The 13,986-nt window shown below is 41.2% G+C and overlaps 1 protein-coding gene across 8 annotated transcripts in view; it reads right to left on the reverse strand.

The window, feature by feature from the left end:
- Positions 1–12,195, reverse strand: part of pard3ab (par-3 family cell polarity regulator alpha, b) — a 230,300-nt gene extending 218,105 nt beyond the window's left edge. For 4 of the 8 annotated variants that reach the window (XM_027291143.1, XM_027291170.1, XM_027291153.1 and 1 more), the window contains exon 1: positions 11,761–12,193. In XM_027291143.1, the coding sequence (XP_027146944.1) occupies positions 11,761–11,880 (120 nt within the window). In that variant the 5' untranslated portion in view covers positions 11,881–12,193. Of the gene's footprint in view, positions 1–11,760 lie in introns of all 8 variants that reach the window. The other 4 variants (XM_027291160.1, XM_027291156.1, XM_027291164.1 and 1 more) reach the window with 3 other exon arrangements.
- Between the last annotated feature and the right edge of the window lie 1,791 nt (positions 12,196–13,986).

Genomic DNA, 13,986 nt, shown 5'->3' on the forward strand with positions numbered 1-13,986 from the left:
CTGTGCAAGCAATCAGGTGAGTAGCTGTTGCATCACTGTAGTCTGGATCTGTCACTCGACACAGTGTGTGTGTGTTGCGGGGGTAGTTTACAGGTGCAGAAACGAAGGTAAGCGCCAACACGAGCGGCCCGGCATCAACGGGGAAAGAGAAGATGCATTAAGTGTTGCGTCATGGGCTGGTCAGTCAGACAGCAGTCTTTCCTGTTGAGCAGCATGCATGTCTCACACACACTGTAATATGCTTCCTGTTCCTCCTTCAAACTACAATAAACAGACTTTATTCTGCATTATTAGTACTGCCCGATCAGGTTCAGGGACACATTGGGTATTGTGATTCACCTAATTATTTCGCAGCCTCTCTGTGTGAAAGCTGAATATCGAATCACCTCGCAGGCTGCATTCTGACAAGTGCAGACGAGCCGCGTCAAAAACACACCCAGGAGAGAACGAAGGCTCGAGATCGCAGAGGTGGCATCGGATCAAAGCTTTTTCTTTCAGCGATCCTAAACTAAAGGGAAATCAGCCTCATTCAGACCCAGCGGGCAGATATCAACATGTTGAACTGGATACACCATCTCAGCAGAGCTAAAGCTGGAGTCACCTTTATCATTAAATTAAAAAAACTAAGAAAAACTGCGTGCAACCGGGCTGGTTTTCTTCACTCCCATGAACAATCTCAATTAAAAAAAAGCTAGTTTCCAATTTATCCAAATTCTGTTTTGCAGATGTCACAATTAGGACTGCAAAGGGGGCGTGGGGCTTTCCATGGGAAGTTAAACTCTGGAATTTTGGGAATATTCCAAAACGGAATGGGAATTATGGGAATTAACTGTAAATTGTGGGTAATTTAAACAAAATGTATCATATAACATTTTGATTTGTCATAACCAGACAGCCATACCAAAAAAAATACATATTAAGCAATATTATGTAGTTCACAAGCTCAAATACGTGGCTCCAATAGTAGAAATGATATGTACATGAAGGGGACGTGGCCTCAATAGCCCTGCAGTGAGCTATGTGCAGATATATTTAAGTGTATGGGCCAACCTTCAATTTTGTAAATTTCCATTTATTCCCATAAATTCCTGTTAATTCACATTAATTCCCATGGAAACCCTAGTCACAATCGCTCTCATGTTTGTTTTTAATTGATAATATGAAATAGAAAAGCAATTCTGCCATTTGCCTCCTTATAAAACTACACCAGGAGCAACCAAGACCCAGCAGACAGCGTGGAGGGACATTATGCAGATGAAGAATGAAGCTCAAGGCCCTCGTGTCCCCGCTCTGCCCAAAGGCCAATAATCATCTATCTGTCAAAGGCAGAGCTCTCGCCTGGACTGTCCTATATTTAGCAGACAAAGCCTCATCAGCCTAAGTACTGAATTCAATTTCAAGGGACATCATTAATCTACACTCATACATCATTTGGGTTGTGCTAATGTGGGTCCGTTCATCCTCCGAGCAGCATGTGGTTTTCTGTGTCCAAGCTAAACCGCACACTTGTCTCCGACTATCACCAAAAATTTGGACTATGTCAGTGCAAACCTCCGCCTGTTTTAAGTGCATTCAGGTTTTCACGGAGAACATGCTCTCAGCTTTGCACTTTTTTTTGCATCACTAAAGCACCAGGTTTCTCGTTTAGCTGCTGGCAATTAACAGCTGGGTGAGAACAACAGGTTCTGTTATGAAAAGGAGGAGGGGGGGGTAATAAAATGAAATTTTAAGACTCTGGCAGAGAGAATCTCGCAGGAGAGGCAGGAGGAAGAAAATAATAAAGCAGCGCCTAAACAATGAAGCCGCCAAACAAGAGCAGAAACTGAAGATCTAGGCCACGGTCGCAGAAAAGGAAGAGGGTGACGGTCTGAATATGAAGTCCTCGGACTCTATCAGCCTGTATCGGGCCGCACTGAGGGATACAGTATATCTGAGCTATGCTGCTGTTTGTTCAGCGTCCTAACATTCCTCAGAGACAATCCTCTCCCTGTGCTCGGCGCTGCACACACACAAACACAGCCAGTCCTTGACATTTCAGTCAGTGTCTGTGTCCGCCGAGTGGACAAGGGACACTCAGGCCTGCTCTGAACAAGGCCAGTCTGCCTGCTGCAAACAAGTGCACATTCATGTTACATTTAGCTGATACTCTGGTCTGAAGCAACCCACGCTGACTGAGTGGATCAGAGGGGGAAGGGCAGACGGGGCAGGCAGTGATTTGCTCAAAGAATCCTCGACATGGGATTTAGAGTTTTTGCCATCATTTATACCAGAGGAATGACAGATCTGGGAACATTTCCACGGAGTCCGGGTGATATTTTTACCATTTGGCTTCCCTCAGGTTTGTTTACACGCTATCTGATCACCTCGCTGCTCGGACTTCCTTTTTTAGCTGTTGCCGTGTTACTAGATCTCAGAGTGATACTAACATAAGACACGCATTGTCATTACTACTACTACTACTACTACTACTACTACTAGTAGCAGTAGTAGTACAGCAGTCCCACTACTACTACTACTAGTAGCAGTAGTAGTACAGCAGTCCCCAAACTTTTTTTGCACCATGGACCACCCTTCAAGTTGTGCGGGATAAATATGGCGAAATTTAAAAAGGCACGGCCGACGTAAGACCGTAACTTTGTTTTTCCAAAGACGTTTGTGTTTTTATTCGTTTTTGCCTGTTAATTTTTCAGGTAACGTATCACGTGTCCAACACGAGCGTCTTGACATGTGTCAAGTGGGGAAAAATGCACAGATGGATGTATATGGTCATTTTTCAAAATAAAACATATTTCAGACTCTGATAATAACATTTTTTTTATTCATTCTTTCTGTGCAGCCCTCTAGTGAAATCACCCCTAAACCAGTACAGGCCTGCAGCCCAGTGGTGGATGGGGACTCAAGACTTTCAGCAAAAATACCCCATATTACCTGCCTTTGGCCTCTACAGGGTGAAAAATGTCTCTGTATAAACAGGATAGTAAACAGGCAATTCGAAGACCTCACCAAAATCGTGTCGTGACAGGCTTCCTCGCCATTTTCTGACATTTCATAGCCCAAAAGATTGATCAGTAATGAGAAAAATTATCTTTAGTTGCAGCCGTATAATTCAGTAAAGGTCTGTGGTCTGTGGAGAAAAGGCCAGCCTGGAAGTCTGAAGTGAATGTGGCTCTGACTGAAAGACAAGAAAGTCAGGCAGGTTTTTAACACTTGAAAAAAATAAAAAGCTTCTCATACTTGTGCTGCTCATATAAAATGACCAGAAGACTAAGAGTCCAATGAGAACATTAGTCCTTGTAGCAGGCACAAGGAGACAATGTCTGGGCTTTGTAACCTCCATATTTATTATGGGAGAAAGTTGATGACTACCCATTTATGCTTGGCCCGGCTCAGTGTAACTATCAGTTGAGACTATTTAAATGTTGCTGTGGCTCAAACCACAAAACTCCTGAGTAAATTCAACCTGAGCTGAGAGGGGGGAAAAAGCACAAAGATGAATACAACGCAGTGTTCTGAACACAAGTAATGACACTGTTCTGTAAGCAATCACTCAAATTGCTAATAACTTCAATAACATGGACCGGTGAGTGTTCGTTTCGTGCCAGATGTTTCACGGTGTCACATGCCCTACTTCAACAAGACTCACTTTAAAAATCTGAGGTCAAATCATGTTAAACTCACACTTGCGGTCGGCTTCTACAATGACTGTATTCTGAAAATGAACGAGCTTTCTCAGCATCCAACCCTGGTTTTTCCACAAACGATCACAAAAGAGATGAGGTAACGATCTCTTTCATTAATAAACTATAGTGTCTGGATGACAATGATGAACAAAAAGCACGGGAGAACATCAGTGCAAATATCTCAAAACCTTTCTAGAAGCTTCCTGATCCTTTTTTTCCCTGCACCGGTTTACATTTAAGAGCTTCCTCTGTTTATGGAAGAAAGTCTAGAGCTGAACCGAAGGAGGTGGGGGAAGTGACTTGACCTCAAAACACCACCCTGCGACTCAGGCAAGGCATTCATCAGGAGAACTTCAAGTGTCGGTGATAATTTTTGAAGCGTCCATCACCCAAAATAAGCTCCTGTCAGTCAGCCTCTGGCTTAACCGTGTTTGTCAGTAGGGTCTGCGGCGCCATATGTAGCCAGGCTTTTGGTAGGCGCATGGTCGGGGTGCCAATGCTCAGCTGACTGGATCCATGCCAGGGTTCATGTAATCTGTTTTCATAGCACTCTGTAAACCACATAAGCTCACTGTCATTAAGTCTTATGATCTGGACTCTCATTAACCATAGTTTTGTTGGACTGCCCCCATCACGGTCAAGAGTTCAGTTTGAACACGTCACTTTAAAAACAACCTTTACAGTCCAGTATCTCTTGTGCTCTTTTTCAATAAAGGGATCATTTACGAAAACATCTTTGTGGATACATTGGGATTAGACGGATTTTGCACGCTACAGATGTGTGACTTATCAGCGCGTTTGGTGTCGTTATATCTACAGCTAATAATCTTCTTGGGGAAGTCCAAGCAAGTCTCAAATCAAGTTCAAGTCAATTCTTACGCCTTATTAATGCAAACATCAAGTCAAATCTGAAAGCAAGTCCAAACCAAGTCTTCATGAGCAATCTGCAAGTCAACTATCTGATTGGAACTATAAAACCGACCCAACATTTAAACATCCATCCAATTCTTTCGATGCTTACCCCAAGTTTCAAAATCTGACCCCAATAAATAAAAATTCAAAGAACATGGCCACGCATGTCATGAATTCTTATTGTTCAAAGAGTTTACAAAGTTAAAACTTTAGACCTGAATGTTGAACTTTCAGGTGTCAAGTGAAGTCAAGTATTTCGGCTTCTTTATGCTTCGAACAAACTAGTTTGTACGAAGTTTCATTTGAACACCTCTACTGACCACAATGGTCACACTCAGCTGCCAACAGGTCTTTGCTAATAAAGAGGTGCGAGACGTAATAAATAGCACAAAAGAGGATGAAGTCACATTCTTTTGGACAGCATTTTCTCGAAAGGTCAAAGTAATTTTAGCAAAAACAAACAAAAAAAATGTGGAAATGGCTGATTGAGGATCCAAGAATTTTGTCTAGACGATTTGTCTGAACTCCTGAAAGAAGAAGTTTCAAGTACTTATGTGTCTCAAGTCTTAATCTCAAGTATTAAATTTGTATGATCCCAAAACCTGTTCAACATGTTCTTACCACGTCCACCACATTAAATTCAACGATATAAATAGGTTTTCTAACAAGTCAACAACATTCTAAGTTTGCAGATTTATTTGTCCTGTCGCGGTGTTTGTGCTTTGATCCTTGCGCTGCATATCCAGCTGGCAACTCAATGAATCTCTTTACATTCAACTGTTACTCTCACTGTAAACAGCATGAGCTCAACTTCTGAAATGTAAATGAACTTCACCAGTCTTCCCACCATCTGAAAACACTGCAGTCAGCATTTTACAGTGTCCTACTTCATATCGCTGTGTGTCTGCATTAACAGGCTCAAACAGCTGCTCTGCTAATGACTCCATGCCATGTTCACACTCCTCCTGGGAAACCCCGCTGGCAAATGACAAAAGTGGAAGGGTTTGGTTTTTTTTAACTTGTCAATATCATGCCAAACATCAGTAAGGATGACAGTTCATTTATGTAAAAATCCTCACTGTGAAGCGGCGTTATCGAGTTGTTATTGAGTCATCTAAAATGCACAGCACAGCAAAGCGGCACTGTGGGAACCGTGGTAATGCCAGCATCATCAAATAGCAACAAAAAAAAATGATCGTGTAGAATGTCTCATGTCCCGAGGATAAACAATGATATACTTTACAGATGCTGACTGCAATCATCTTTCCTGTTGTTCAAAACCCTTTATGTAATGTCATTAATTTTATGCAACTTCTTGAACTCAAAATGTGTTATTTGCAAAAGTTTTAGGAGCAGGAATCTTTGAATCTTCTGTTTTTAAAGCATATATGAAGCCTCACATGGATAATTTCCTCAAGTTCATTCCGTTGAGTCTTTAACCGACTCCTTTAGGAAATGAAAAGCTGTGCCAGGTCATGTTTTAGGACATTTTTTCACAGTAGTCAAGGGCAAAGTCAGCGGCCCGAGGATCATCAGTGAAGCTTTTAATCCTGCGCTGTGCCCGTTTTGGGAAAAAACGGGAACCCCTGACTGGTTCAAGCGTGGTGACGCGAGGATCAAAACAGATGAACTGTAAAATTATTTGGGGCTTATGTCCTGACATGAGGTAGATCTACTGCACCTATAATAATGGTGCAATCACATTTAAACTTTACTTTAGCTCCAATCATAATGGAAATCAGTCCAGAACTCATCTTTGATCTTCAATTCAATAAGATCATTTGTCCGCACCTAAACTTGGACAACGCGAGCCAGGAGGTACAAATGAGCATTTCAATATCTCCAAACCCCCTGCAAAGACTACAACTACTGTTTAGATGGCACAATAGACCAACTGCATGAAACCAGGTGCTTCGGAAATCCCCACATGATAACATCATTAGTGCCATTCTTGCATTGTTGGCAAAAAGAAGACAGGAAAGATAAAAAAGCTTCACTGATGTAGACGCAGAGAACAACAAGCTCAAGGCTGCTTTTTAAAATTTTCTTTGCAGCCTGAAAAAAAATGGTTGCACTCATGTGTTGCTCAAGTGTCCACCCACCTGCACATTGTTCTCCATTTAAACATGAACCCAGGCGCCAGTGTAGTTTCTTGGCATTGACAGACAGGCGCCAATGTAGTTTCTTGGCAACTGTGGTTAACATCGACGGACAATTGTGGAAGTAGACCAGTGAGGTTTGAGGTGAGGCAGGCAAAGTTTATTTCTGTCAGTGAGAACGATCTGCTGGACACATGACACTACGATCCTTCCTCCTTATCATATCGGCTTTTAATGTCTCTTTCATGCATGCAGTTATGTCTTCGACTTCAGAAGCTGGAGCTTTTTTTCCCCCTTTCTTTGAAGATGTGGCACATTTCTTGTGGCGAACATGTTAATCTGCACCAGCGTAACAGCTGAAGTTCACTCTCACAGCATGTAGGGCCGCTTATCTGCAGGCCCCATCCGCCATCAAAGGCTCCTGCACACTAATTAATAACAGTCATTTGTGCAATGGATTGAATAATAGCTCGAGCACACTCCAGCACATCGCAATGATATCAGGACGAGGTTAAAAACAGGCTGACAGACTGAAGTCAGTCTGCCCAAATGTGTTTAAAATCTGAGCTCAATCAAGGTTGGTTAGCTTTTAAATTGCTGGTTATTTTTTTTAATTGAATCTGAAATTTCAAAACTTCCCTCGACAGCTGCCATTAAAACATAACCTCACATCATTATCTAACAAACTTCTTGGCTTCTTGCGTCTTGGCTTTTGGCAGATAGCAAAAGCTGAAGAACTGATCCAGCCCAGCATGATTAGACGATGAATCATCACATAATTTTATGTACCAAAAAAATGTCAGAGTTTGTTGGGTTCAGCCTCTCGAATATCTTCGTTTGTTTTATATAATTGTAATTTGAATACTTTTTCAGATTATTACCAAATTATGGAAGAATGCTGACAGTCAATGGGGTGTCACGATTCTTGAAGTCTACTGGCCATATGGTCATATGTGAATAGGGTTGCAAAATTCCATGCATTTTCCAAGTTGGAAACTTTCCATGGGAATTAATGGAAGTTTATGGGAATAAACCAGAAAGTTACAAAATTGATGGTAGGCCCTTGACAAGGAACTTGAATATAGTTGGGTATAATATATTTTAACATAATTTTGACTAAAACATCCAGGTACACTTGAACATCTGCTTACCGCAGGGCTGTTGAGGCCACGCCCCCTACCTGCACAGGTGATTTCTGTACCTGGACCACACTTTAGAGCCCAAAAAGTTTTTATGTTTGGATATGATACAGTTTGTTTAAACGACCTCCAATTTCCAGTTAATTCCCATTAACTTGCATAATTCCCACTGAGTTACCGATTTGGACTGTTCCCAAAATTCCCTAGCTTAACTTCCCATGGGAAGTTTCCTGGAAATTTACCAGCAACTTTCCACCCCATTGCAACCTTATATGTGAATAACTGATTTAAATAACAAGCCCTAATGGGTTCATAAGAACCCAAAATTTAGATTAATTAAGCACAATACTTCCCTTTTATCAACAGAATGTTTCCAAAAATGAACACTTACTTAACCAGAGTAACAGCACCTGCTGCTATTGTCTGCGACAGGTCAAAGTCATGTTAAATCCGTCTGTATGTACACAATAGCCTTGACTCTACCGGAGGAAACTCCAGCAGTGTGAAGCTGTGAATGGAAATCTGCCGTGTGCTGGTGCGGACGCAACAATCCAGACACCTGATATCCCCCTGGAGGTTTTCGAGCGTTAGGAACAGTCCAAAAAAACAAAACTCGTGGTTTTCTTCTGACGTGCCAATGCTTATGTCACTCAAGGGTTTGGTGTCATAAACCACCAGACGTTTTTTCCAGTCAAGGGTGTAATTTTAAACACTTGCCGCACTTAGTCGAATGGGTGAACATTAGTGAGAATCTACCCTATGATCAGCGGGAGGAAAAAGAGCAGCAGAGGATAATCTGACACCGTTTCACTTCTCGAGACGTCGAAGCTTGGCAAATCTGTTCCTTCTCTCTCAAGTCCAGTGAGATTAATCTCTCGGAGTGTTGTACAAACAGTGTCTGAACACTCATCCTTGTGTCCTCATCTTTCTAATTCCAAAGTTATGAGATGGTTTAAGGCCTCCAGAAGTGGACTGCTTCCTTTTCTGCAGGAAGCATTCCTCTGTAATGACAGGGGAAGTTACAAGAAGGTCCCTACAAACAAACACTAAAGCAGGAAAACCGACCTAAATTTGAGCCTCTTATTAAGGCGGACTGACCACAAAAAGAAAAAAAAGCTGTGATCTTCAACACAACATGTGTGACACGAAAATGCCCAACCCCGGTCGGATCTGCGTTTATTGCTCCCGTCCCACCCATCTGAGGCGGGTGTTGTATTCTTTTTTTTTTGAGGCGTTGTGTTTTGTTGTGGGTGAGGAGTTCACGAGGAGCTCCGGGTTTGTTTTTATATTTTTAGTATTTTAGCTCAAAGCGTGAAAGAACACAGAACGGAGAGCTGAACGTGTGGCCTCATTTAGGCACAATTTACCCGTTGGCGTTAAAAACAGCAGCACAGTCGGGTTTGCCGGAAAATTTCTCTAAATTGTCACAATGACCTCAGAGACAGATACTACAGTCATCTGAGCTTCAACCAGACGCACTACTGACTTCAACTGGTGACTAGAAAGAGTTGATGTAGGGTGCGTTCACGCCTCATCTGTTTGGTTTGGTTAAAACGGACCCTGGTGCATTTCATTTGGACTCGTGTGAAAAGCTGTCAATCGAACCCTGGTGTGGGCCGAACAACTGGACCAAGAACACTTAGAAAGGGTGTTCGTTTGACGGACCAACCGCAGGATTTTATGATAGTAGCCATGTCATTTTAGCATGATTTCAAATGCCTTCTTTTCGTCCCTTCTCTACCTGTTTGTCATTTACTCTCATGGGTCCTTAATGATGCTGGTCCAATCAACGAGTTCCCCGTCAGTCCGTAACTTCATGTTTAATGTTGGTTCGTTTGTCGTCAGTGTGAACAGGAACCGGACCAGAATTCAAATGCAGCAGTGCACTTTTTGAATCAACTCTTGTCCAAACCAAATGAACCAAACTCCATGTGTGAAGCACCCTCACAAACTCCAATGGGTAATAAATAAATCTAATATACATATCGTGATACAAAACTAGAATATCATCTTGAATTTGGTCATTTCAATCTTAAAATGTTCTTTTCCAAACATTTACGACTGTGTTACAGGTGAGTAACGTAGGTAGTTAAAGTATTCGACTGTCCAAACTTAATAGTTGAAACTTTAAAACTCAAACTTGCGCTGCGAGTTCCTCTTAAAAACAGGTTTCGGTTTTATTGCCGAGTTTCACACATAAAATCTGCCTTGACGTTAAATACAAACTACAAAAGATAAAAGCAAATTAAGATCAAGGTATGTGTTATATAATATCACAATATCTGACTTTCTAATATCTACCTGGATATCCGATCAACAGACGAATTCCCAGAAGATGAAATATGTCACCATTTATCTCCACATCATCCCACCCTAACCCAAGTTATATAATTATACTGTCATGTCATTCACAAGGAGGAGGTTTCACAGGATTTAGGTGAGTCACTCTTTCACTGTCCTATGAATATGATATATATAGATAGATATATAATTCTAATCCTCGCCTCTTCAGCATGTTTAAAACTTGGAAAGCCAAAGTGAAAATCTCTGTTACACTCCAGGCGCTTTGAATAAGACAGACGTGATGTACGACTCTTCATAGTGATCGTCTTACACACACACATTGATTTTTATTGGACATTTCCACGCCTACGTTTAATTCTCTTGAGGGAAAACAAAGTGACAATGATACGAATGTTTCAAGTTATGAAAGCACGTCACAGTAGCTGCATGACCTCAGCTTTAAATCTGCGTGTCTAACTATATGAAGTCAAAGAGTTGGCATCTTCTCTTCACCTGCCTCTCAGCCACGCAGGGACGTTCACCTGCGCTCCTCCGTCTGCCCTCGCTCAATTATTCAGAAGGACAGAGGAGGATACAGTATGGACTTCTAGGTCACGATCATTACAACAAAAAAGAGGCGGCCTAAAGTTAGCACACGGGGGAAGGGCAAAGCGTTCATTATTCATGCAAGTTGAGCAGCTGTGTATTTGTATAAAAACGGATGGATGAGAGAAACCAACGGGCATCGATTCAAAGTCTGGTGAGTTATGTAAACTTGGATTATAATGGAGTGATGCATGCAGAAGATTTGCATATTGTGCCAAAAACTTGATGCATTTCATTGAATTTGAAATCAGGAAGATATATATAACAGTCTCTAATCTGATCTAACCTTGCAGGTAAAGCGCCTGAGCTCCAGCTCAAAGGTTATCTGCAGCTACCTCAACATCATGCTGCAAGTTTGTGTTTAGGTTCAAGATTTATGTGCCTCCACCTCCTTCCACCTCCTTCCACCTCCAGCAGTCAGCTGGAAGAGCTTTGCCAATGCACTTTCCCTCCTTCTCCTCCTCCTGCAGGGCCTGGTGCATTCAATCCAACACAATAAATGCAACTTATTTTTTAAAAAGCTCCTGTTGCATTTGAACTCATCATCCGCTTTACTTGCATGCATTGAGGAAACTTCACCTCAAACAGAATCTTGCTGGAGCCTGAACGCCTCACAGCCCTACTTTTCCCCTTCTTGCAAAAACCCGGCTCGGGCTAAATTGCTTATTACAGTCGGCGTGTGTTGGCAACTTTTGCATGAGAGAGTTACCGAGCACTGTGCACAAATGTGTCCGAGCAACGGTGCACTTTGTCCGGGGGGGAGCCTCCGCCACAAATCCCGGAGGAAGTTTCCAAACACAGAGAGCCACAATGGCGGTGCTTTCTTTGAAAGCGAGGCGGACGCACGGCGGAGAAACCCCGCACATGTGAAGCCTGGAGAGGAGCAGGAGCGAGCACAACCCCCCGGTCCTCCTGGTCCTCCTCCACCTCCTCCACCTCCTCTGCTGCTCTGCGTTTATTCCAAGTTAGCGCCATGTTGTTGAGTGCGCCTCAGGACGCCGCAACATTGTTTCCAGGAAAACAAAAGACGGACAAACTTACCTTGGCTATGGCCTTCTTGTACCGCATGACAGCCTGCTGGATCAGCGTGTGCACTCGGATACTCCCGTCCCCGCACGGCACCACCACCCGGGTCCGTCCAAAACACACCGTCACTTTCATGGCTGTAGTATCCGAGAGCCCGAGCTCCGGGAGCGGGAGTGAAACCGAGCAGAGGCGGCGGTGGTGGAGGAGGAGGTGGTGGTGGTGGTGGAGGAAGAGGAGGAGGAGGAGGAGAAATCCGTGTGGAGATCCAGAAGGAGCATGGAGTTGTTTGTTTGTTTGTTCCCGGTATTCCTGCACAGGAGAACCGCTAAAGGTCTGCGCGCTGCTCCGACATTGTTTCTGTGTTTGCAGACCAGACCACCTGTTTATGTGTGTGTGTGCGTGTGTGTGTGTGTGTGTGTGAGCTAATGCTCGGTCACGTGCTGCGTTCAGGGAACGTTGGAAAAATCCAACATTGAAATGAATTAAAATGATTAAAATGATTTTAAATCTGATCAGCGGTGGAAGTGTGTTTTCATTCATCACCAATCAATATAATTAAGAGTCATGTTTTTTTTTTTTATTATTATTACCTTAAACCATATTATTAGTTTCAGGTTAACACATGCAGGTTAACACAGGGTCAGTAATAACAGTCTAAGAACAGTGTAACAGCACCACACACGAGAATAAAAAGAAGCTAAAGAAGCCAATTACAATAATACAAAGAAAGAATGAAGAAAGAAAGGTAAGAAAGAATAAAATAGAAATACAAAGAAATATAAAATATACTTAAATAGAACATGAAAAATATAAAATATACTTAAACAGAACATGAAAAATATAAAATATACTTAAATAGAACATGAAAAATATAAAATATACTTAAACAGAACATGAAAAATATAAAATATACTTAAATAGAACATGAAAAATATAAAATATACTTAAATAGAACATGAAAAATAAAATATACTTTAAAAGAACATGAAAAATATAAAATATACTTAAACAGAACATGAAAAATATAAAATCTACTTTAAAAGAACGTGAAAAATATAAAATCTACTTTAAATAGAACATGAAAAATATAAAATATACTTTAAAAGAACATGAAAAATATCAAATATACTTAAATAGAACATGAAAAATATAAAATATACTTGAACAGAACATGAAAAATATAAAATATACTTTAAAAGAACGTGAAAAATATAAAATATATTTAAACAGAACATGAAAAATATAAAATATACTTTAATAGAACATGAAAAATATAAAATATATTTAAACAGAACATGAAAAATATCAAATATACTTAAATAGAACATGAAAAGTATCAAAATGACTCAATTAAAACATGAAAAATCTCAGATATACTAAAATGCAATATGAAAAAGTGTTCTATACATATATACAAGTACTGAAGTGTCGCTTTACATGTATGACATACTATATAAATTGGACATACTACAGTAATTTAAATGTTGATAGTAGGGGTAAAGTGACGTGCACACAGAGTTGATTTAAACAGAATAAAGTGACTACAGACAGGTTCATGTTCCCAGAACAGAAAAACTAAACACTAACACAGTGATCGGTTGTTTACCAGTGGTACAGATATTAAGTAGTGTTGTCGTCCTGTATGTGAAAACTGAACCAGCATTGTATAGTATATATAGTATAGTATGAAACAGTCACTTCTGAAGCTGGCACAACATTTCCATCCCTCTCCTGAGTTCTTTGAACGTCTGTCAACAAGAAGCCAAAAGAAACATCCCTATGCAAAAGTGAGAAGAATCACATCTGGGACTTCTAACCTTTTAAAGCTGGAGTTTACGAGCTGACACTGAAGGCATCAGAGGAGCAGGGAAGGCCACAGTTACAGTCTCTCCCCCCTCCACCCACCTCCACCCACCAAGGCTGTGGTCAGGATGGGTAATGTTTGGCACGCAGGGAGGCATGTTGCCCTGAAACAGAGGACGTCAGTGGTTAAAATGATATTTAAATCAATACACTGACTGCACTCCATAGATTTGTCCTCACAAGGCTAGAAAGTTGAGTAAAATCCTCTAAAGTGACGTCATTATGCTTCATGTTGGTGTTTGAGTTCAGATTTAACACTTGAACTAGGATTAGGCAGAGATTAGGATTGCTCAAGCAGTCCGGGTCACCATGAGTGTGCATATTTCCTTCATAGTGCCGAGCGATGATACGTACACATATTGTTTTATTGCTGTACTT

The sequence above is a fragment of the Larimichthys crocea genome, chromosome II, assembly GCF_000972845.2.
Source record: "Larimichthys crocea isolate SSNF chromosome II, L_crocea_2.0, whole genome shotgun sequence".
Taxonomy (NCBI): Eukaryota; Metazoa; Chordata; class Actinopteri; family Sciaenidae; genus Larimichthys; species Larimichthys crocea.